At 46.0% G+C, this 23,494-nt stretch overlaps 1 protein-coding gene across 2 annotated transcripts in view; it reads right to left on the minus strand.

Moving 5' to 3' along the window:
- Nucleotides 1-19,069, minus strand: part of MARCHF4 (membrane associated ring-CH-type finger 4) — a 108,185-nt gene extending 89,116 nt beyond the window's left edge. For both annotated transcript variants that reach the window (XM_086719578.1, XM_025912309.2), the window contains exon 1: nucleotides 18,545-19,069. In XM_086719578.1, the coding sequence (XP_086575704.1) occupies nucleotides 18,545-19,060 (516 nt within the window). In that variant the 5' untranslated portion in view covers nucleotides 19,061-19,069. The remainder of the gene's footprint in view (nucleotides 1-18,544) is intronic.
- Nucleotides 19,070-23,494: the final 4,425 nt, after the last annotated feature.

The following is a 23,494-nucleotide window of genomic DNA, read 5'->3' on the forward strand; positions in this document are numbered from 1 at the left end:
GACTCCCAGTCTCAGAAGCAGTACTGAGTGTGTTGAAGGAATGATAGGGAGGGTGATGTGCCAGCCACTGAGATGGTTAAAAACATTCTTCATAGATCTCCCCTCCCCCATGGTATTTGTCTGCTCAGCAGCCATAACGAAATATCACAGATTGGTGACTTAAACAACAGGCATTTATTTCTTACAGCTCTGGAAGATAGAAGTCCAAGACTGGGGTTCCTGCACAGCTGGATTCTGGAGAGAGAGAGCCCTGGCTGGCAGACAGCCACCTTCTTGCCGTGTCCTCACTGTGGTAGAGACAGAGCCAGAAATTCTCTGGTATCTCTTCTTATAAGGGCACTAATCCCTTCATGATGGCCCCACCCTCATGACCTCACCTAATCCTTTTACCCCCCTAAAGCCCCATCTCCACATATCATCACATAGAGCCTTGGGGGTTCAACATGTGAATTTGAGAGAGCAATAATTCAGTCCACAGCACCCATATTAGCAGAAAGGGGAAAATGTTGGTTAGGAAAAAAAAAATGCTTTTCTTGAGTGAATCCACGAAAGTATTCAAATACCTACTTGGCTTAGATTCTGTATATTAAATTGCCTTTTTGAGCCCCTATGACTGCTAGGCACAGCGAGTGATACAAAGGTGAATTATGCATGTGGAACAAGCTCTCTTGAGCTGACCTTCCACTGGGAAAGGAAATGGAGGTAGCTGGTGCTAACAGGGCAGGCAGCCTGTGGTAAGTGCTATGGGAGCATAGCCAGGGTGAGATAAAATACAGGAGGGAGATCTCCTGGAGAAGGTGACAAGTGAGGTAGGGCTTGGAGGTGGTTAGGGTTTGGGCTGGTGAAGGAAAAAGGGAAAGATGTCCCTAGTGAAACAAAGCCTTTGGGAATCAAAAGGCAGAGAGCCAAGGGATGTGTTCAGGGAATGGAAAATGGAAGGCAGTAAGGATGGGCTAGAGAGGCTGATGGGATGTAGGGGTGCTGAGGCTGGAGGCTGGAGACTAGAGGCTGGAAGGAAAGATTAGGTCCAAATCCCAACAGTTGTTGTCACCAAACTGAAGACATTTAGCTTTTTTCCATGTCAGTAATAAGCAGGAGAGTGAACTGCTCAGAACTCATTCTATGGAGTCAGGGTCTGGTCTGGATGTTTCCTCACCACCTTACTGCAAGGAGTTGCTTTAGTGGAGCTAACACCCTAGACATGCTCAAGGGCCTCTGGTCCTTGCCCTCCTGTCTCCTGATGCTCCTCGTGTGAACCACGACCACCACACCGTGCCACACCACCTCACTTTTCAGGTGCCAGGTTGCCCCTTCCCCTGCAGGTCTCTGGTGAACTCTTGCCCATTCCGCTAGCACCAGCTGGAGGTCCTTGCCTGTGAGGCCACCCACCTGATTCACTCAGGCAGAATTGACCCTTCCCTCTTTTCTTCCTACGTTGTAACTAGAATATCTCTCCATCATTGTTATTGCGACAATTCCCTCACATACTTATCCCTCTGAAAGGCCACTAACAGAAGGAACCATGTTTCTTTCTCTACATTCCTAAGGTTGGCAGGATGTGCCTGGCACATCATAGCTGCTTAACAAATAACTGCTGGATTTAATTATTTTTAATTAAATAGTGGAATGAGCACTGGACTAGGAGCCAGGAGCCCAGAATCTAAACTCCAGCCCTACAAACCAACATAGATACAAGACCTTTCTGAGTCTGCCTCCACATCCATAAGGGGAGCAAAGGATGGTAATCTCTATTTCATAGTTTTGTTGTTCCTGGAACAACATAGTATGTTCCTGGAATATAACAACTGAAGTTCCGTCATCACACTTACCTCACCTTTAATTATTTGCTCAGAGTTTGGAGAGTTTACAGAGCAACAATAGGCATAAAACAGAGATTGCTGCTACCCCTGGTAGTTCTGCTTCATGCCAGACATTGCCAAATGCAAAAAAAAAACAAAAAACAAAAAACAAAAAACGTGCATATTTGAAGCAGAAATGCAGTGGGGAAGAGACTAGAAAGTTGATCAAGACATTTGCATTATCCAGGAGAGGACGAAGGCCTGTCAGCAGAGGGAAGGCAAGAGCTATAAACAGAACTGTGCCAAAAGAAGCTAGAGCGTTTGCCCAGGATGGCCAGGGCCTACCAGGACCACTAGCATGACCAGGGGCCTATAATTCCACCAGACTTCACCTCTAGACTGCAGGTTCTATGAGAGTTGAGGCCTTGTCTGTTTTGTTCGTGGCTATACTACCTACTCCTGGCTCAGTGTGTGTACAGAACAGTAGCAAAGAAACATCTTTGTAACCTCTTTGGGCGTTGATTCCTTTCATCTCAAAATTGACAGGACCTCCCTTTCTCCCAACATACTCTTCTACAAGCAACAAAACCTATTCACATTTTGTAGCATGTACATAGGTAGCAATAATGCTGATGACAACTGGGGAATGACAATTTAAAAAGGAAAAAAGAGGGGCACCTGGGTGACTCAGTAAGTTAAGTGTCCAACTCTTGGTTTCAGCTCAGGTCATGATCTCTTGGTTCATGCGATCATGTCCGGAGTCAGGCCCCACACTGGGTGTGGAGCCAGCTTAAGATTCTCTCTCCTTCTGCCTCTCCCCCAGTCATGTGAACACGTGCACTCTCTCTCTCTCTCAAAAAAAATAATTACTTAAAAAGGAAAAAAGATAGGCAAACATAGTACCCTGGTTCTGTGTCTCCCTGATCTCCACAGATATGAGCAAGCACAGAGAAATGGGAGAGCCAGAGATACTGAAGGTCTGGAAAACTAAGGGGCCGGGCTATATCAATGACATTTTTTTGACTCTCTGGCCAAAAATGGCCTGTAGGTTAGAAGGCTAAGAGGTAAATGTGCCTGGACCTTGAAAGAGACACTGTCTACCAACCACAGTGAAACACAGACCTCCACATGTTTGTAGTTCTTGGGCTCTACACCCCTTTTGTCAACCTGCTGCACTCTCCAGCAACCTGAAGTGGTGGTTGCCATGGTGGCCACCCACAATGGGGGGACCCCTGTGTCCTCCTCCTCAAGTGGGCTAAGTGAGGCAGCTTCCTGGTGGGAGCCAGGCTGGACTAGGCCAGGACAGGTACAGATAAGTCAAGCTAAGCAAGATTCACAGTTTCTGCAGTCAATGTCCGTGGAAGGCAGACCCAACCTCACCACCCAGAGAGCGCAAAGAAAGGAAGATGAGTGAATGTTTATGTCTTGAAGAGAACTGGGCTTTTCCATTCCTCCTGGGGGTGGCACTCCTTTCCACCCTCCAAGTTTTTGGAAAACCTCCTACTTCTGCTTGGAATACCCTATTCTTGCCCATGCTCCCTCCCTAATCTTTTCCATACTCCAAATGTTCTGGTAAATTAACACTTTAATGCAATAGAGGAGTGTGTTAGGAAGTGAATGAATAAATACTTTTATGGCTGAAAGAGGCTCTAAGATATTTACTGGTATTTCCCAGTCTGAAAAGAGGAGACTCCAGCTTAAGGATTTGCCTTCCATCTTGAACACAACACCTCACCTCTCTGGATCCTAGTTTCTCAATTCTAAAAATTAGGAAAATATTGTCTGCTTGTCCCTCCTTACCACAGGAATATGAGCTAGTGCCTCTGCATGTGTTATAGGATAAGGAAGCTCCTGGACCCCAAGAGTCCTTCCAGGCTCTCCTGAAGCTTCCCAGATAAAAACTGAGTTCAATTAACCATGCAAATTTCTGTGGCATTACTATTCCCAGGCAGGTGGCTCCCAAGCACCGCCAGACCACAAGGCTCTTATTACAGAAAGGTCATTAGAACCAAGCCCAGAGAAGCCAGCATTGAGAGTAATTGCTAGAGAGGAGTAAACTCACCCCTCCCCTCTCTGCACCCTGCCCACACTTTAATCTGCCCAGCTCTCTGAGGAAAGCTATACTGGGTCTTAAAACATAGCAGGGCAATTTGAAAAGCAATGAGAGGGAGAGAGGATGAGGCCAAGTGGAAAGGAATCTGTTTCTAATGAGGAGAATGAGGTAGGTCTTGTATTGCTATACTTTGTCATACACTTCCACTGGGAGAATTCTTCCTTCTCATCCCTATTTGGCCACTTGAAGATTAGCATGTCTGGCAGTGCTTGTCCAGTTTTCTCAGGCATCACTAGTCACCTGTCCTATGCAGTCATTCAGCAAGCACAATGGATGCAACCCTGGGTCGAGGAAATCATCATGTCATCTTGTGACATCTCCTAGACTCTGAGCTCCCCATCTTATCTCCACATTCCAGCACCTGGCTTGTGTTCAGTCATGGTCACAACCCAGCTGTGTTCAGTCACTGTCTGCTGAGTCAATGGTCACACTGATCCTTTTGCTGCCACCAGACCAGGTGGACCAGAAAGGAAATGGACATCAGGACATTTTCATCTTCAAATCATGACCTTTGGGGATGGAAGATCCCTTAAGAGGTCATCAAATTTATTCCCCTCAATGTGAAAGACTGATGAAGTGCCCAGTAGGACACACTCAAGTTCTGTCTATCTTTGACTTGGGTCCCCAGCATTATTGTGCCCAAAGCTATCTTGTCCACCCTCAGGTAACTCCATCTCCTCTTTTGTAAAACCTTTTAAAAATTGTCTTTTTAAGGGCACCTGGGTGGTTCAGTTAATTGAGCATCCGACTCTTGATTTTGGCTCAGGTCATGATCCCAAGGGCATGGGATTAAGCTATTAGCACAGAGCCTGCTTGGAATTCTCTCTCTCCCTCTCTCTCTGCCACTCTCTTTAAAATAAATAAAAATAAAAATAATTGTCTTTTGGGGGTGCCTGGGTAGCTCAACTGGTTAAGCATCTGGCTTTACCTCAGGTCATGATCTCATGGTTCATGGGTTCAAACCCTGCGTTGAGCTCTGTGCTGACACCTCAGAGCCTGCAGCTTATTTCGAATTCTGTGTCTCCCTCTCTCTCTGCCTCTCCCTTGCTTGTGCTCTCTCTCTGTCTCAAAAATAAACATTAAAATTGTTTACATAAAAAATTAAAAAATTGTCTTTTTATAGCAAATAATATGTCAATTTTTTATTATAGAAAGTTTCAATCACACATAAAAGTAGAGAAAATATATAAAATATACATAATTATAATACATATAAATATAAACAAAATATAATGTAATGAAAAAGCTTTAAGTAGAGAAAATAGTAGAATGAACCCATCACCCAATTTCAGCACTTCCAAACATATGATCAGTCTTGTATCATCTATAGTCACTAGATTTTTTGGAAACAAATTCCAGTTATCATGTCAGATAAACACTTTTTTACTTCCTTTACATTCATAGGAAAGACGAAAATTAATTTAAATCATGAAGAACCTCTCTCTATGTGGTTTTTTTTTTGGGGTGGGGTAGAGGAAGAACCTTTGAAGTTGTATTATATACTTGTCCAAAGTCCCAAACTAATTTTTTTTTCTAGGAAGCACTTAATGGGTGTTCAAAGCAAGAGACAAGGCAGTGTGTATTATGTAAAACGTCACCACTGACTTTGCAAAGACTAGACACTCTGGGCTCTCTCTGGAACAAAGGTGTGCAAAAGGCTGGAAGAGCCAAAGGATCAACACCTTCAAATGTCTTTTTCTTCTGAATTAGTTGTATTCCACGTGCACACACACCCCCACTCCCTCCCCTCCTTGTTGTTCTCGCTCACTCCCACAAACATGCACCCAACAGGAGTGGACACCTTTGCACTCCCACGCACACCTGCTCTCATTCACCTGCAGCTGCCTGGTTTGGGCAGCTGTTTTCTAAACACATTGAATAACTCAGCGCCCCAGTACTAGAAAGCTTTCTTTTATAAAGTAGCACATTGCTACATGGAGGCTTAATTCTTCAGCTCCTGGAGGGATCGCCACAGGATGTATCAAAATATACAACCCACACTCACTCAGTGTGCCAAAGAGCTCCTTTTGGGGTGTTAGGTTAAAAACTGCTAAAGAACACTGCATAATGGCCAACGCTGTTTTTGCTGATGGTTATTAACTCTGTTTATATGCTTAAGATCCCATATTGGGAAAACTTCATTGCCCACTCAACACTTTCACAGCTCAGGCATCACCTTGTCAATCTCAAAGCACTTAGCACACAGTACTTATAACCAGGGAAATGTGCAAGGCATGTTTATCATCCTCCCTGGATAGAGGTGGAAGGAGAGACCAGACAGAGAGCACGTGTTTATGGGGAGCCCCTTCATGCACTGCGGTAAGTGTTGTCTACTCAAATTCTTGCAGCAGTGCTATGAAGTATTTCTTTTATTTGCTCCATGGTACAGACAGAAGACACTGAAGTTCAAAGGATCTTAATGATTTGCCTGAAATCCACAGCTAGGAAGTTCTAGAGCCCAAATTCTAAACAAGGTTTTTGTAACCCATGGTCTTTTTTTGGTACTAGTAATTCCCAATTTTTCCACGTATGAGTAACCATCTCCATTTAAATTATTTTTATTTTTTAACTTTTTATTTTTCAATAATTTCAGATTAATCTAAGAACTTGTCAAAACAGCACAAAGAGTTCCCATTGACCCTTCAACCAGCTTCCCGAAAGGTTAACATGTATCATAGTACAATGACCAAAACGAGGAACTTAATGTTGATACAATACTGCTTACTGGTTTACACACTTTATGCAAGTGTCACCACCTATCCCACTAATGTCCTTTAACTGGTACAGAATCTAATTCGAATCACACATTGTATTTAAATATCATTATCTTCTTAGACTCCTCTAATCTGGGACATTTCCCTCATTGTTCTTCATTCCTCATAACCTTGACACTTTTGGAAATTACTGGCTGGTTGTTTTGTAGAATATCCCTCAATTTAGATCCATTTTAATGCTTAAAGTTTCACAAGCCCTCAAGTGACCAGAATTGTAGTTTGAGTATCTACTGATGGAGAATATACTTATTGACAAGACACTACACTAAAGTGAAGGATGCTTTTGATTTTGTTCATCACAATGGCTTCCACACATTTGGGGGGAAAGTATGTATATCTGTGAGATAATTTTTACTTAGTCTACCAGCAGTGCTTTGGTATATTTAGCTTCATCTACCCCTATGATGTCTTGGAAGCATCTCCTGAGATCAGCAGCCACAGGCAGACACACACACACGCACACACACACACACACACGCACACACACACGCCAAGGCAGAAATTCTCAAAGAAAGTTTGAAGAAGACAATAGAGAGTCAGTGAGATCAGATAACAGCATCAAGAGCTAATGTTTATTGGACATTTTTAAATTTATCGTATGTTTTCATTCCACACTGTGCCAAGAGTTTCACATGTGTTATATCATTTGAGCCTCACAGCAATCTCTAAACAGATACTGTTATTATCATTCCCATTCTATAGCAGAGGAAATGAAGATTCTGGGCCTGTAAATGATTTGCTCAAGGTCACACAGTGACCGCACAGCAACAGTGAGATTTGAAAAATGTTCTGCTTGGCTATGTAGATGCCATGTTCTTATCCACCCTGCCAATTTTCTGCAAAAGCATCTCTGATTCCTTGCTTCCATTGTTCCTATGCCTGGAACAGTCTTCATTCTCCTATTTTCCAAATTCTTTCCCTGATTGGGTCTTTAAGTTCCAGTTCTAAGTTCATTCTAAGCAGACGGCTATTGGTGGTGGGGAAATTGGTATGCCAGCCCCAGGTACAGCTCCCCCACCTGATATGGCATGAAGAGAAGAGCAGAACTAGTAGGGGCTTGGATATTTCTGGGCACAATTTCCTCCTTGTAGAACTGAGAAGATGATAATAAAACTACTAGCATTTCCTGAGTGCTTACTGTGGGTCAAGCCGTGTTCTGCATGCTTTCATTTACCTTTCATATTCTTTCCCGTGTTTATGGGGAGCCCCTTCATGCACTGCGGTAAGTGTTGTCTACTCAAATTCTTGCAGCAGAGTGCTATGAAGTATTTCTTTTATTTGCTCCATGGTACAGACAGAAGACTTTCTTTCATTTACCTTTCTTTCATTTACCTTTCATTCTTTCATTTACCTTTCTCACAACCCTAAGAGGGAGGTACTAATACTGTTGAGGGGGACTTCTAGAACTCACTACATCTGAGTTTCCTCTCTTTACAGGCACCCAGGAGGATGACAGTCCCCATCCCTACTGCTATTAGGTAGAGTCATGTGTCTAGACCCAGCCAATGAGCTATAGGCAAAAGTGGCGTGTTATTCGTGAACTGACGCATGTTGTTGTGGGGCCTCAGTGAGCTATGGGGCGGCAAGCTGTGCACTTTCTATTGGCTTGCTTTGAGACCCTCGGACTTCCCTACGGAGTCCCCTGATTTGACTTGACTCAGGAATACTCTCTGAACATAATTCAGAGGTAGGAATTAATGGTTGTATTAGCCAGGGAATTTAACATTAGCTGGGCAGCAGACAAAGCTCTGAGTCTCAGCATCTTAACACAATCAAAGTTTCCATCTCCCTCGTGTTACAATCCCATGTGGGTTAGTGTTTCCATCGTGTGTCTATCCCGTCTGAAACATATAGCTCTCAGATGAAGGAAGCAGGGAAAGAGAGAGACGCAAGATATATCCCTTCCTGCCTCTGCCCTGAGTGACACATGTCATTTCCTTCTTGGTCACGTGGCCCTGTGCCCTCCCTGCCCCTCCAGTGCCCAGCTCCCTGCTCCTTGTATGTCTTAGAACCTCAGGTCTGCTGGAAGTTATCTCTCCTTCCCATTTTATTGCCCCTCCAAACTGCTGCCTAACACACAGTATTCCTGAATCACCTACTTTAGAATTGTCAAAAACAGCTGTTGAAAATGCAGATTCCAGGATGCCATGGAATGTGCATGACCCAACTCTGCATTTTCCCCCTTCTTGAAGCACTTCTTGGTATCCACAAATGTTTCGGAACTATTATAAAGTGTACATCCCAGAACCGTATCACATAAACTTCAGTTGCATACACTTTTTAACATATGCATGTACCATCTATCCTATTATTTACTTCATACTTAACATGTTTCTCTATCTTACATTTTTACTTCAATAAATTTATTTCCAAAAAAGACTTTTGTCACTACCATAAATAAAAAACTGATGTCATTTACCCAAGAAGGAATAGACAAGCTGTGTCTCTACGATAGAATATTATTCAGTGCTAAAAAAAAAACCGCACTATCGGGGTACAAAAAGACATGGAGGAACTGTAAATGCATATTACTAAGTGAAAGGAGCCAGTCATAAAAGGCTACACATTGTATAATTCCAACTATATGACATTCTGGAAGAGGCCAGGCTATATTGTCAGGAATCCGAGGGTGGGAGCAAAAAGATGAATGGGTGAAGCACAGGGGATTTTTAAGTCAGTAAAACTATAATGATAGGGTAGATACATGCCACTATCCATTTGTCAAAACCCTTCAAACGTACGACACCAAGAATGAAGCCCGATGTAAACTATGAACCTTGAGTGATAATGATGTGTCAGTGTTAGTTCATCCATTATAACGAATCACCACTCTAATACAAGATGAGGTTGGGTTGGGGGGTTCACAAGGAGGGAGTACATGAGAACTCTGTACTTGCAGCCCAGTTTTGCTTCAAACCTAGAACTGCTTTTCAAAATAGTCGATTAATAAAAAACAGAACAGATGCACACAACTGCAAACAAAACAAGATTAACAAATTCTAGCTAGATATTACTGTATGTCCAAGGACTCTAAGGCTGATGAGTTCTCTTTGTTTGCAAAGAAGACTGACAAGTGTTAAAAAGGTGTTAAAGACATATTATCACTCCAGTGAGATTTTCTCCTAGACATAATCATAAGGCATGAAAACAAACTGAAAAGAGAACAACGTTCTCACTTGACGACCAACATTATTTAACATTGTGTCTGTCGGGGGTACCATCTCATCCCAGGCTTTCAGAAACACTAGTCTAAGGATGACCCTGAAGGCAAACACCATTCTGTCACAAGTTGGGCAAGCATTTCTTCTGCCACTTCCTCTACATGCTCCTCTGCGTGCAGAGTCTGCTCCTGGCCTCTAGGGACTCAGAGTCCAGGAAAGTGTCTTTCTGCACAGTTCCTGCCAAGAAGAGAGTACTGCTTAATAAAGATCTGTCAGGAACATAGTGGTGATGGAGATAGATAAAGACAACTATGTTGGGGATGAGAGACCTGAGCAGGAGAGCAGAGGGGTTGAACTGAGTGAGGCAATACAGAGGCAAAAAGTCAGCTAAACAGACACACTGGATCTGAACACTGATCTGAACTGGATCCCTGATGTCAGGCACAAAAACAGCTGGGGGGTTACTGTGTGGTCAAAGTACAGCTTTACTTACAGCATCTGATTTTTTAAGGCTGTAGTAAGAGAGAGTAGTAGGAAAGGCAACAGTGTGATCTTGGGGCCCCACTCCAGGTCTCTGAGCCACATTGACAGAATGGAGGTATAGATGGCTCCCATTTAATGAACAGCTGCTATGTTCCTAAAACTTTAATACAGCATGGCCACTATTTATGATGAGTATTCAAGTTGAGTATTGTATTCCTGCTTTATAAACGATGAAAGCAAAGTCCAGGGAGGTTAAGTAAGTTGCCCAAGATCACTCAGCTGGGTAGGGTCGAAATTGGTATTTAAATTTATGTCTTTCTGACTTCAAAGCCTGTGTTCCTCTCATCATTCAGCAATAGAATAAGAAAAGGTCTGCTCCTGGCCAAGTGGACTCAAGCCAGGACAGTGATCACTATGATTACTAGAAAAAGAATCATCACTATTTGTCATTATAGGATCTAAAAAGGAGATTGGATGGGGTGGAGGGGGTCTCAAGACAGCATCCATATCCCTTTTGCCTGGCATTTTAACTTGCATACAGTCACATACACATATGTGCACATGTACACACACACACACACACAAAGACAAATATACCTTCTACCATGCATACACTAGGGACCAAAGATAGCACTATGAATCTGGAATGAACATGTGCCAGGAAAGAGACCAAGGGATCAACAAATATTGAGCTCCTACTGCATGCATAGTCATACAGGCCACTATGGGTGGCTATGAGAGGCTTCTTTTGCAGAAACTGATGTTGATTCACTTCCACCACATCCAAAGTGACCATTCCATAAAGAAGGAAACTAATTTGATCTGTCCACCTCAACATCTCTAAGCAGGAACCTGGGGAAATCCTCATGAGAGCAATGAGCTAGGTCCAAAACTGGGACCTGTGTATCCCCCCTCGAGGGCTTGAATCATGGAGTTAGAGCCTATATTTGTGAATCCTCTTTTTCTCTGACAGTTTGCATCTACCGGAACTCAAATTGTAACTAATTCAATTTTGCCTATTTTGTTATGAGGTAGCCAGTCCCATGTGCACCCCATTTTTACTTTTAACATATGCAGAGGGAGGTATCAAATGTGTACTATAGGCAATATGCACACTTAGACTGCATCTCACATTGATACACTCGGTAGGGGGATGGTGTGCAACTCAGGCCACACAGTATTCACTTGCCAGCTCCTTTACATCCGGGCTCACTTCCAACTTGGCTTCCTTCCCAGCAAACAAGAAGAAGCTCGCTCATTCCCACACTCTTTCGAGTAGCCCCTCCCCCTTTGAACCAGCTCCCCCTCCCCCAACTCACAGGCCACAGCTGGGCTTCTCCAACATACCAGCTGGAAAAGAGGATGGCGGTGGTTGGGGGGTGGGGAGGAGAGAGAGAAAGAGAGTTCCAGTATCTGGCCTTTCTCCTCCCAGGCTCTTTAGAAATCCTTATTTTACTCCTGCCCTACCAGCTTTATTAAGTATATTTCTGGTGGGGAGGGGCTCAGCTAGAAGCCCCACCCAATAAATTAACCAACCCATCACAAGCAGAGGCAGGCTGGCAAGTGAAGAAGCATGACTCTAAAGTGAACACCAGGTAAAGGATCTACAGACAATTGAGGTGAGAATCACTCCACACCTGTCAAGACACCAGGTGCCTCCTTTCCTCCAATCCCTAATTCTTCCTGTGAAGGTGAGACAGGTGCATTCAGTGCTTTAGTCCCATGCATGTGTGTGCGTGTATGTGCATGTAAAAACAATAGATAGCTAAATTTGGAAAGCAGCCAGGGATGTGATGGTGGAGGTTGAGCATCCTTACATCATCTCCTAGTAAAGAATGAGAGTGCACTGGTGAGAACCCTGGGTGGGTCCTTGGAGCTTTCAGTTTAAACAGGACCAAGACTAGCCGAAGTAGGAATGGAAAAACTACCATGGAAGATCCAAGATGGAAAAATGAAAACAGCCCTCTCATGACTCTGGGAAGGGGTTAACTGGGCTTCCCCTTTTCTGGGATGGTGTTGCATCCTTAGCTCCATGTTGGCATCTGTTGCCTATCATTCATGACATGCTGCTTTCCTACTGTGATATGTGCCAGGTATAAATTCATGATCGCCAACAACTTGGGATTTCCATGAACACAGGACAGAGACTATTCTTTGTGATCTTTGCTGAAGGCACATCTGTACATGCCATGTACACTAGCATTAGATATGGGGACAAGATGACCCCTTGAATTGAAAAAGGATGCAAGTTCATCTCTCTCCGCTTAGATTAAAATGTTTCTGGGAGGGGTGCCTGGGTGGCTCAGTCAGTTAAACCTCGACTTTGGCTTAGGTCATGATCTCGAGATTCTTGAGTTAGAGCCCTGTTTGGGGCTCTGAGTTGATAGCTCAGGGCCTGGACCTGCTTCGGATTCTGTGTCTCCCTCTCTCTCTGCCCCTTCCTCACTCACGCTTTGTCTGTCTCTCTAAACAATAAATAAACATTTAAAAAAAATTTTTTAAATGTTTCTGGGCCCTCAAGCAATCTCATTGTAATGAACCTCAACTTTCAAGCCCAGGAAGGATCTTGAGGGTCACTAGTTCCAGTCCCCCACTTGAGCCCCTTTCTAAGGCAGCCTATACTATCTTGGGACAGCTTTGATAGAAAGTTCTTTCTAATATTAAGCCCAAGTTGGCTTCCCTGAAGATTTCATCACTGGCCAAGGCACTGCCATTTGTGATTCCACAGAACAGTTCTGCCCTTTCTGCATAGCACACATTCAGCACCTGATGCCAGCAAATATTTTTCTCCTTGATAGTCTCTTCTCCTCAGTCCCCCTCCCTGTGGAGCTGCCCACTGGATGAGCTCTAGAAACTCATTCATTCAACAAAAGTTTACTGAGTGTGAAACAGGTGCCAGGCAGTAATTTGGGAGCTGATGACCCAATGATGTGAAAACACACACAAGTCGCTGCTTCTAGGGGTCTTACAATCCCTTTGCAGTGCTTCTCCTAGACCCAGGCAAGAGGGCCCCTTGCTATAGAAGGCCCCACTCTGGCCCTTTTTCAGCTGCAACCTTTGCATAGGAAGTCTGTGAGGTCAAGGAACTATACCCGTCTTCTAGAACATGCTCCAATTACCTGGGACCCTGGAATCCCTGTGTATTCAGACATGAGCCTGCTTCCAGAGCATTCAGGTTTCTCTTCCTCAGGTTCAAAAGGAGAGGGGCAAGGGAAAACTGTTTAGGGTTAGGACGGACAGAGCTTGGGTAAGCCAGCTGTAGAGTCCACGCATGTGTGAGAAAAGCTGATCCTGGTGCAAGATGTAGCCAGCAGAGGAAAGAGAATCCAAGTGGCCTGTAGACGAAGGGCCAGGTACCCCCATTTGGCTAGCACAGAATTCTAAGGAATCCAATAATTCTAAATTCAAAGCTGTCTTCCAGGTTGTTTTGACATTTTATTTGCCAAGATAGGAAGATAAAATTCATTTTATTTAACAGTTTGTTAGCTGGACTTACGACTTTTAAATACTTTGGCTTATGGTATGTGAGCCCCCACCTATACTATTGCTCTACAGTCAATAAATGTTAGGGATGGGCCTGTTATCTGTGGAGACTGATACTAATTAAATAATCATACACACACACACACACACACACACACACACAGTGTAAAATCGAACCAGAACACTAAGAAAAATAATATACTCTATGGGTCTCTCCTAAAATTCTCTCCTTGATCTCCATTCCCAAGGTTCTTAATGCATCTTTGGGTCTCCAGTTTCCCCTGAGCACTGCAAACCTCTTCTCTTACTACCCCAGGACCTAAAACACTGAAATATTTCACACTACTCTTGCCCCTTCTCAATGTGGAGCTCTAGGGAAGCCAACCCCAGGAAGAATAAGGGAGGCAGGCCAAGCAGGTTAATCTCTTCCAGACTCATTTCCATTTTTCCATTAGGTCCAAAGCAGGTGCCCACCCCCCCCCACCACCACCACTGCCATGATGGATTTCATCCTTGTAGCAACCTCTAGGTGTTCCACAGCTGACTCCACCTAGGAGATGGTTTCACCTCTTTGTTGAGGTATCCATGTGTCTCACAGCTTTTCTGCTTCCAGCTGTCTAAACTCATCCTACATCTATTTCTTCTCACTTGGTCTTCAGCAGAAACAGAGAAGCCTTCTCTGACTAATTGGGGGAAAGGTAGCACATTCCTCCACTTGTCTCTCTGAAAAGGCACCCCACACACTAGCCACTTTTAAGCACACATCTCTTTCTTGTATCCAATATTACTATAATTCCCCTGTGACCCACTGTCTGTGTTCTTGATCCCTATCAGCTTCTGTGATGTCTGGGTTAGATTGTGAAACTCCCAGAGGGCAGGGCCACATCTGCCCTGTGTCTCCAGACACTGCTTGCCAGAGCAGCAGGCATAGGTAGGCACTTACTTAATAGAGACTTTTGATGATGGAAATAGAGAAGCAGCACTCTGAACCTAGAGGATTGTGAGTGCACAGGAAGCAATCTACTATCACACCAGACCACAATCACAGCAGTCCTGCTAGGGACTAGACTGGGAAATGGGGCACACTTTTCCTTTTAAATGAGGCAGAAGGAGCACTGTCTTGCCTCTGACATAATAACAACAAAACACTGTGACAGCATGGCTCTGTGTTGACTGATCTGATGCTCAGAATGACCATCAATTGAGGACTATCATTATTATCCCTGTTTTACAGAGGAAGAACCTGAAGCGGAGAGAGGCTGTCCTACTTGTTCATGCCTTGAACTGGGGCCATCTGGCTTCAGAGATCTCAGCTGATCCACCATGGTCCATCGAAGTGAACCAGTGCAGTTTCAGTCAGAAACAGAGAGTAAAGAGCTGCCAGCTGGGCTCTTGTCCCACACTTCCATGTATCCTTGACCCCTGTCCAACCTAAATGAATGGCTGGGAAGAGGAGGGTGGCTACTCAGTCAGCTTGTGAGCATGGAGCCAAGTTGGCTTTCAAAGCATTTGTTCACACACACCCTCCATCTGCCTCTTCCTGTCCTCTCTTCTGGTTCTCAAACATGCTAAGCTTGTTCGCACTCAGGTCTTTGAACTTGCTATTTCCTCCACCTTGAGTGCTTTTCCCCCAGGCCTATGCATCAGTGCCTCCTTCTCATCATGTAGGGCCAGCTCGGATGGCACATTCTTGGGAAGGCTGTCTCTGATCACTCTTTCTAATGTTGATGCTTCTTTCTCAAACCCTCCCTTTCATTTTTGTCTAAGTCATTCTCCTATTTGACTCTCACCATAGTACTCAACACCATCTGAAATAGCTTTATTTATCTACTAGGTTACTGGTCTATTCCTGCATCTCCACTAGAATGTCACCTTTAGAAGAGAAGAGACCTCACCTATTTTGTTCATGACTGGATACTCAGTGCCTGGAACAGCATCTGGCACACTGTAGGTTCCCAACAAACATTTTTTAGGTAAAAGAATGCATGAACAAATGAGTGTAAAGTCCATTATAGGTATGTGCAAAAGTAGAACTGGCTGGCTCCTCCAGTCGCCCCTTACCCCATACATTACAAACCCTTATCAGGAAGAGACCAAATCTTCATTTAGGGCAGTCTTTTAGCCCTTGGAGTAGTGGCAAATGACCAGGGAGCTCTTTGGTTCCTTTGTTTGGGCAAAGAAAAGACCAAGACATTCAGCCACTGAGATTGCAGACTGCCCTCCCCTTACAGCCACATGTGGACAGTTGCTGGATAGCTTGCTTCCTGAACAGAAAATGAAATACTGACATCTCAGCTCTTTACTTTCTGTCTTTTTCTCTTCCTACTCTAAAGAGTTTTCCCCATCTCCCTTTTGTCACTCTTCCTCACTGATATCCTGTGAAGAAAAACAAGTAAAAGTGGGAAAATGTGTTCATATCTAACACATGCTCCTCTTATTACTATGAGAGCACAATCTCATTAAAATCTCTTGGCCCTTGCACAAATAATGCAAACCCCCAAAATATCATCATCGTGTGCAGCAAGTGCTTGACCGAATCCAGTCTTAATGTGCTAACATGACCCCCCTATTCCTTGCACATAATAATAGAGCTCATTCCTTTATTGTGTTAGTGTTTTAATTCAATGCTTTATTTATGACACACCATAAAAATAATGAAGAAGAAAGGAAACTCCTAACCTCTGCCTAGACCCTGTATCACGTGAGGGTATTTCACAATAGCCCTAATGATCCTTTTCTTCTTCTTTCTTCAACAAAATACTGCTTTCCCATGATCAAAATACCTGCCATTATATTTTAATCCTTCTCAAGATGTTTTCAGGCTCATTATCTTCTGAATCCTCCTAACAGACTTATAAGGAAAAAAGGAGGACAGATAAAGGTGCCTCTAAATCACAGAAGTTGGAAAAGGGGCCCCAAGGCATAAAGCAATTTGAGGAAGTTCACACAGCAGGTGAAATATCATCCAGAAAAGGCTCCAAGTCCTGCCGGTTTCTAGAGACAAGGTTGTTTTTGCCAGAAGCCACACTTCCAGCAGCCTCGGTGACATGTAGACCTAAGCCAACCCATATGGGAGAAGAAAGAAACAGCTTAAGGAGTTAGGAAGCTAAATAATTCTTCCTTTTGGAAAAGATGAGGCTCCTGATTGGGGCAGAATGCTGAGCAGGAGCATCCCACAGTAAGGCCCATTCTTGCTGCCAGCCAAGCCCCTCCACTCTGTGCCTCTGCTGGAGGCCCACCAATGGAAGTGGAGAGAAGGGCTGGAAGAAAGGCACTGAGCAGGCACCCTGGACCTTCTCACCTAACAGAGTCCTCAGCTCTGGGCAGGACTTCATTGGGGACTCCAGGCAAGCCTCGTCACAAGAAGAAGGAACCCAACCCTCAGCCCCTTAGAAACATTTATTCACTGAGATCCACATCACCTCCTTTCATACTGCCCAAGTAGGGACCCCAGTCATCATCTGTCCCAGAAGTGTGTTGCCCATTCAGAGCAAAGGTGAAATGAATGAAATTGTCAGCTAAGCCTATCTCTCAGAGAGCAAGCCTTCAGAAAGAGCCAGAGCCACTCAGGATCACTGGCATGGCATCCTGATGCTCTGCCTCTTGCTCAGGAAACACCCAGAAGTCTTCCCTCCACTTCTGGGAAACTACTGAAAAAGTGGCTGAGCAACCACACAACCCTGACCAAGGTGCGACTGAATGTTCCTTCTCCAGCATCACTAACTAGGTCAAATTTTCAGGTGAGTCTTTTCCGTCTGGGATTCTGTGGTAAGTGTTGCCACAACTCATGACTTTGGGAGAATGTCCACCTGCTATCTCCAGCCTCTAGAAAACACTAGATTGGAAGTGGAGCTGGAAGGGCTGGCATGAGTCTGTCTGAAAATTTGAGTGAATGGGGTAGGGAGGACCTTCAGACTTAGCAAGATTGGCTCATGATGATAGTTGGCATCCCCTATCCTGGATGGGGAGAGTTTAAGGGACATTCTAAGTTGATGTGCTTCAGGCCTGAGAAAAGGAGTAGATATGACAAGGTTCCCTTTCTTCCTTCTCCATATCCCTTCAACTCACTCTCAACCTGCTTACCTATTTGCTTTCAAACTAGGAAAACCTTGAGTCTGCCAAGAAGTGTCTTAGCAAATTGTAGAGTCTTCTTGGACCTAGAATCTCTCTCCATTTCCTCCTCAGTGGCTAAAACATACTCCTGAGGGTGTCAATGTAATATGGGAGGGGGGAGTTCAAAGTGAAAGAATAGGGTCAGGCTTGTTGTGTTTCAGTCTGTGAGAATAAGGGAAAGAGGACAAGATGTCTGCACATGTCCCTCCAAAGAGGGAAGAAGTTTAAATCTGGGACTGAAAACGGGCTGGGGGGAATGTCAGCAAACAACAAATCAGATAAAAAGATATCTCGGCTACAAGCATGAATGTACCACCACGTTCCTTCATTTCATCACTTTTGACTTCTGAATCGTCTATTCTGAGGATGGTTATGGAGTTTTGGGATGGAATTGGAGACACTAGCATTGGAAGGAAAATGCAAAAACTGGGGTACAACTCAGCCACCAAACAGGCTCTGCTGGGAACCAGACACCTTTTGGACAAACTTAACCAAAAGAAACATCACTGAGGAGCCCTTAGAGACGGCACAATCGTTCCCGAGGGCAAGCAGGTGAGTACTTATCTGCAAGACCTGAGGACACCATAAGGCAGCAGGAAAAGGGAAAAGGGGTCTCACCTGTTCCGGCCCCTGGAAGCAGATGCGGCAGAGCGGGGTCCTCATGCCACTGTCCAGGCTGCTGCCCAGTGAGTAGCAATCCTCAGCCTTCCCCTTACAGAAGTCATCTGAGGAGGCACTGCTGAGCAGCGAGGCAGGTGGCTCTGTGGCTGGGCCACCCCAGTCATCTTCCACAGAAGAAGGTGGCAAAGGTGGTGGAGGTGGCAGAGGAGTGGTCTCCCTGCCCACCCCTTCTCGAGGGCCCCTCCAGCCTGCCCACCCCCCGGCACCTAGAGCCGGAAGGGTGTTGTTGTTGGCCGCCAAGCTGGGGGGCTGGGGGTCTCCGTGCATGGGCAGGGGCGCTGGAGGGGGGCGCCGCAGTAGGAAAACCTTCAGGTCATTGAAGAGCATGCGGCAGCGGCACTTGAGGAGACCCTGGTGGCGCAACATCTGGGGAGCCGGGGCGCACAATCCACAGCAGGAGCGGGCACAGCAGCAGCACCACCACCAGAAGAGTCCACTCAGGGGCATCAGCATGTGCCCAGTGGAAGCAGAGAGCCCGGGAGGGGCAGCTGGAGTCTTTTCAGAGGAAGATAGTAGAATGGTTTGGGGTGGGGGTGGGGGGTCCACAGCAAAGCTGTGTTATGGGGGGGGGGATCTGCTTTCTCACTGGCTCCTCTTACACCCCCTCCAAGTAGCAAATCAATTGCCCCCAGGACTTAGAACTGTGAGTCACTGATTTTGAACTCTCCCTGGAAAGCCTGACAACAACAAAAAAGGTTTTCTTTCCTCCCTCCCACCAGCCTTAGCTTTGCTCAGGGTGTCTCCTTTTTGCCTGTGACTGGGGCACTGGGAGGGGAAGGGGGGTTTTAAAAAATGTTGAGGAAGGGCTGTTTGGGCCTTGAGATCAAGGTCTAGTTGTTAGAAAGTTTCCCAGGAGAAGATTGTTAGGTTCTTCTCAAATTCCTAGGCAATGGGAAATCTCTTTTCTTTTGTATAAAAGGGTGGGGAAGATTATAAATCAAATTTAGAGTGGACTGAGCTGGGCTTAGGGCAAGCCAGCCCAGTGAAAAATTGAGTACTGCATGTGCAGAGAGAAATAGTTTTCCTCAGGTAGCAGGTGATCGGTTGTGAGGGGTGGGTGGAGTGTAAGGTGGGGAGGGAGAGGAGGTTGGGAGAAGTTTTAATTCTCCTGGGCAGAAAACTGGGGCAATTAATCCCCAGAAGCACCAGAGTTGCTTTTAAGAGAGCAGTTGGATGGGGGGGGGGGGGGTGGTGAGGGGGCGGGGAGGAGGGATTGCAGGTGAAATTGGGCAAGGGGCTTGTGCTTTGCCTCCGCAGCCAAAGGGTTGCGCAAAAGAGGGAAAAGCCAATTAGGAGAATAGAAGTGGGAACATAATGGGCTGGGGAGGGGGAAAGAAATGGGGGGGAGAGGAAAGATCGTTTAACCCTTGCAGATCCGCTTCCTTCCTGAGCATGAAGATCCTGGCTAGAGGAAGGGTGTGTGTGTAGGGGACGGGAGGCAGTGGAGCAGAGAGAAGGGGTAGAGAAAAGGGGCGTTTGGGAAGAGACAGGAGGAAGGAGTAGTTACATGATCTCAGCCCCCAGCCCACCCCTGCGGTAGTCTGTAAATCCGCGGCCCCTTCCCCTTGGCTCCATCAAAGGTCCCTTCGGGCGAGGGGCAAGGGCCGGGAGAAGGGCAGATCCGGGAGGGTGAGTGGCCTCGCCTTCTCTTCCTCTTCCTCTTCCTCTTCTGGGCCGTTGTCGCCCTCCTCCTCTTGCTCCGAGTCTGCCCGCGGCCGCTGATGCTGCTGTGGCGGCGGCAGTGAACGCTGGTCGGCGTCCCGGTGTCTCCGGGGCGGGGGCTGCTCTGGCTCGTCCTCTGGCTGCTGCTCGCCGTCCGGCGCGGCCGCGACTCCCGGCTTCATGATCCTCCTCCTCCTCCTCCTCCTTCCCTGGGGGCCGGCTCTGAGCCCCCGCGCCCGGGCAGCGCTGCCATGCAACCAGAGGCGAGGCAGGCGTTGGGGTGGGGGCGGCTGGGGAGTGAGGAGGGGGGGCAATAAAAAAATGAAATAAAACTAGTGGAAGAATAACAATTCGGTTCTCAATCAGGCAAGAGTGCTTCTGGAGGGGTGGGGGTGGAGGAGGGCGGCTGCCGGGTCTTCACGGCAGCTCTGCCCCCACTACCCCCCCCCAAGGGCGGCCTCGGCCGGCTCTCTGTCCCCCCACACACACACACGCCCCTCCCTCCTCTCCGCTGCCTCCGGCTGGTTGGGCTCGCTGTTGCTACCTCCTCGCAGATGCAACGAGGTAAGGCTTGTTTGCGGTGCCAGTTGCAGGTGGGGAGGGGGAAACGAAGCCGTGTGGCCGAGGTGGGAGACAGCCAGCACTTGGCTCCGTCTTGGTCCTCGCGACTCCTCAAAACCGTATATAAATATATCTCTTATAAAAGGCGAGAGGAAGCAAATCAGATTCCAGGCTGCTGCCAGGTGTTGTCTCGTCTTCCGCCGTTGCTCAGCACCCGCCGCCGCGACTGCTGCCCCCCTGGCTCAATTCCCAAAGGGGTGGTGCTGGAAGGGAGGTGGCGGGGCGGTGAGCTGACCGTCCGAGGAATGGAAACAAGATTCCTGGAGCGGAGAAGGCTCTCAGCTGTCTCCGCTGCCGCCGCCGCCGCCGCCGCCGCCGCCGCTGCTGCTGCATTCAGCACCCCAGGCAAGTGGACAGCTCCCACCCAGACCCCGCGCGTCACGCAAGTAGGGGCCTGACGCAGACGCCGCGGAGGGATGGAGGAGGGAAAGGGGCCAAGAGGAAAAGAGGCTAGGGAGAGAGGGGAGGGAGGGAGAAAGAGAGAGAGGGAGAGAGAGAGAAGGAGAGAACTGTTCGAAGGAAGGGGGTGGGGAGGGACCAAGGGAAGGGAAGGAAGGACGCGAGGGAGGGATTTAGGAAGGAAGGGAGGAGGGAGCAAAGTGGAGGAAGAGGGAGAAAGGCAAGTGGAGTGGAAGGGAGCAATTCAGGTACATTTTCCCCCAGCTCGAAAGTATCAGTGTGGAGAGTTCGGTTGTAGAATTTTTTCCCAATGGACACTATCACCAGCCCTCTCAACGCGCATACACAGAGCCTTCTATGTCGCAACCAGAGTCCATTTCCCTGCTTATATAAACATTTTAAGCAGATATCAGTCTGCCAGCTTTGGGAAAGATAAAGTTTTGTGATTCTCGCACTAACACTGAGACTTGGTGGAGACTAAGTCCCTCATGACTAGGAACTCATGGGAAGAAAATGCTTCGAAGAAGGAGGAGATACCAGCACCATTTCTGCCAGTTGCTTCTAGAATTTAAGCTACAAAGGGCAGGGTTTGTTTGTCTGTTGCTGTTGTTTTGGTCCATTTTGATCATATGTGCATAGGTCAGTGGTGGCATGCAGTGAGTGCCCAATACATATTTGTTGAATGGACTGTAACCACCATCGCTACCACCAAAGTCATCATTACTCCAAGCCATAGACCTCTTTCAATTGTGGATCATAAGAATCCAGAACAGTATTATGGCTGCATCTTAACCAATATCTCCAACATGCCCTGATCCAAGCTTTTCATTGAGTTGCTGACAAGAGGTAATTTGAAATGGATTTTAATTTCCTCTTTCATTTGTTTCTGACTCATGTCACCCTACCGCATCCTTCTCAAGGAGTTCCTAATGAGTAGAAAGAAAGAGAAAACTTAAGGTGGTCTGTACAAATGTTCAGTACTTACAGGTGTAGATTTCAGTCATTTAAAACTTAGGCTTGCTTTCTTGCCTTTCTTCATAACCTCCCTCCCTCTCCCTCTGAACACTCACACACACCTCCAGGGTCATGGACTTGGACAAGCTATCCCAATGAGTCATCTACACAGCTGTGGTAATGCCTTTAGAAATATTGGAGCCATAGACAGAGAGCATGCAAAATCTCTGCACCAAAATATCACTGGCATGAAGTTGAGCCCTATGAATCATAAGAAAATACCCCTTTGCTGCCATCTCCTTGAATGTTTTATTCTTACAAGTGCTAAGGAGCAAGGACCTGAGTCTGGGTCTTGATTAAGCCAGGGTGGCTGCTTGTATGAATCATGTCTCAGCACCCACCATGGAGGCTGACACCTGTCCCAAGGTGAATGGTTAGAAGAGGATACTACAAAAATGACTACAAAATCAACTACAAAATAATATGTATGTTATGGATATCAGCACACCCACTCTGCTGCAAAAGAGAATTTCTTTGTTACAAAAATCCATCTGCTCTCAAAGAAAATTCTCTGTGTGCCACATCGCCCTGTGCCTGATTCTGACATTGTGCAAATCACACTCTATAATAATGATCTCATCATATATTCATCTCCTTTTACAAGACACAGAACTCCTTGAAGGCAGGGACCAGTTTTATATTTGTATCATCAGCACATAACATAGTGCCTAAAGCCCAATGTGTGATAGAGAAAACAAACATGAAATGAAAGAAAGACCTTTTTGTTTTAGTGAAGCTTACCCTATTTCTCCCCTTCAACCTAAACACATTCATGTGAGTGCTCTCATACATGGCTGAATATCTGCTTTACCTAAAGTTGGATTTCAGGGTCTTGTAAAATACAAATACTCACAAAATACTGGTTACAGGTACGTCGTGCAAGTGAGTCAGGGCAGGAAATAAAGGAGCCATGTGAAGCCTATATTCAGAGTTACAGAAAGGGGTGTTATCCATAAGACTGTCTTTCCCAACCCTTCCACTGAAAGGAAAAGGATTTCCAGAAACAGAAAACTGCTAAGGATGTGGAGCAAGGACAAGGCTGTCTGCGGAAAGACTGGAAGGCTTGAGAGTTCTGTTTTGAATAGAATGTAAATCCTGAAAAGCACCTCACTGAGTTACATTCTCCTTATGCTGATAATGAAACAATGGTTGTGAACCCCAAAAGTAAAAGCCACAGTAAAGAAAATGTCA

This window comes from Puma concolor, chromosome C1, assembly GCF_028749965.1.
Source record: "Puma concolor isolate L17-30 chromosome C1, mPumCon1.1.hap2, whole genome shotgun sequence".
In the NCBI taxonomy this organism is placed as follows: Eukaryota; Metazoa; Chordata; class Mammalia; order Carnivora; family Felidae; genus Puma; species Puma concolor.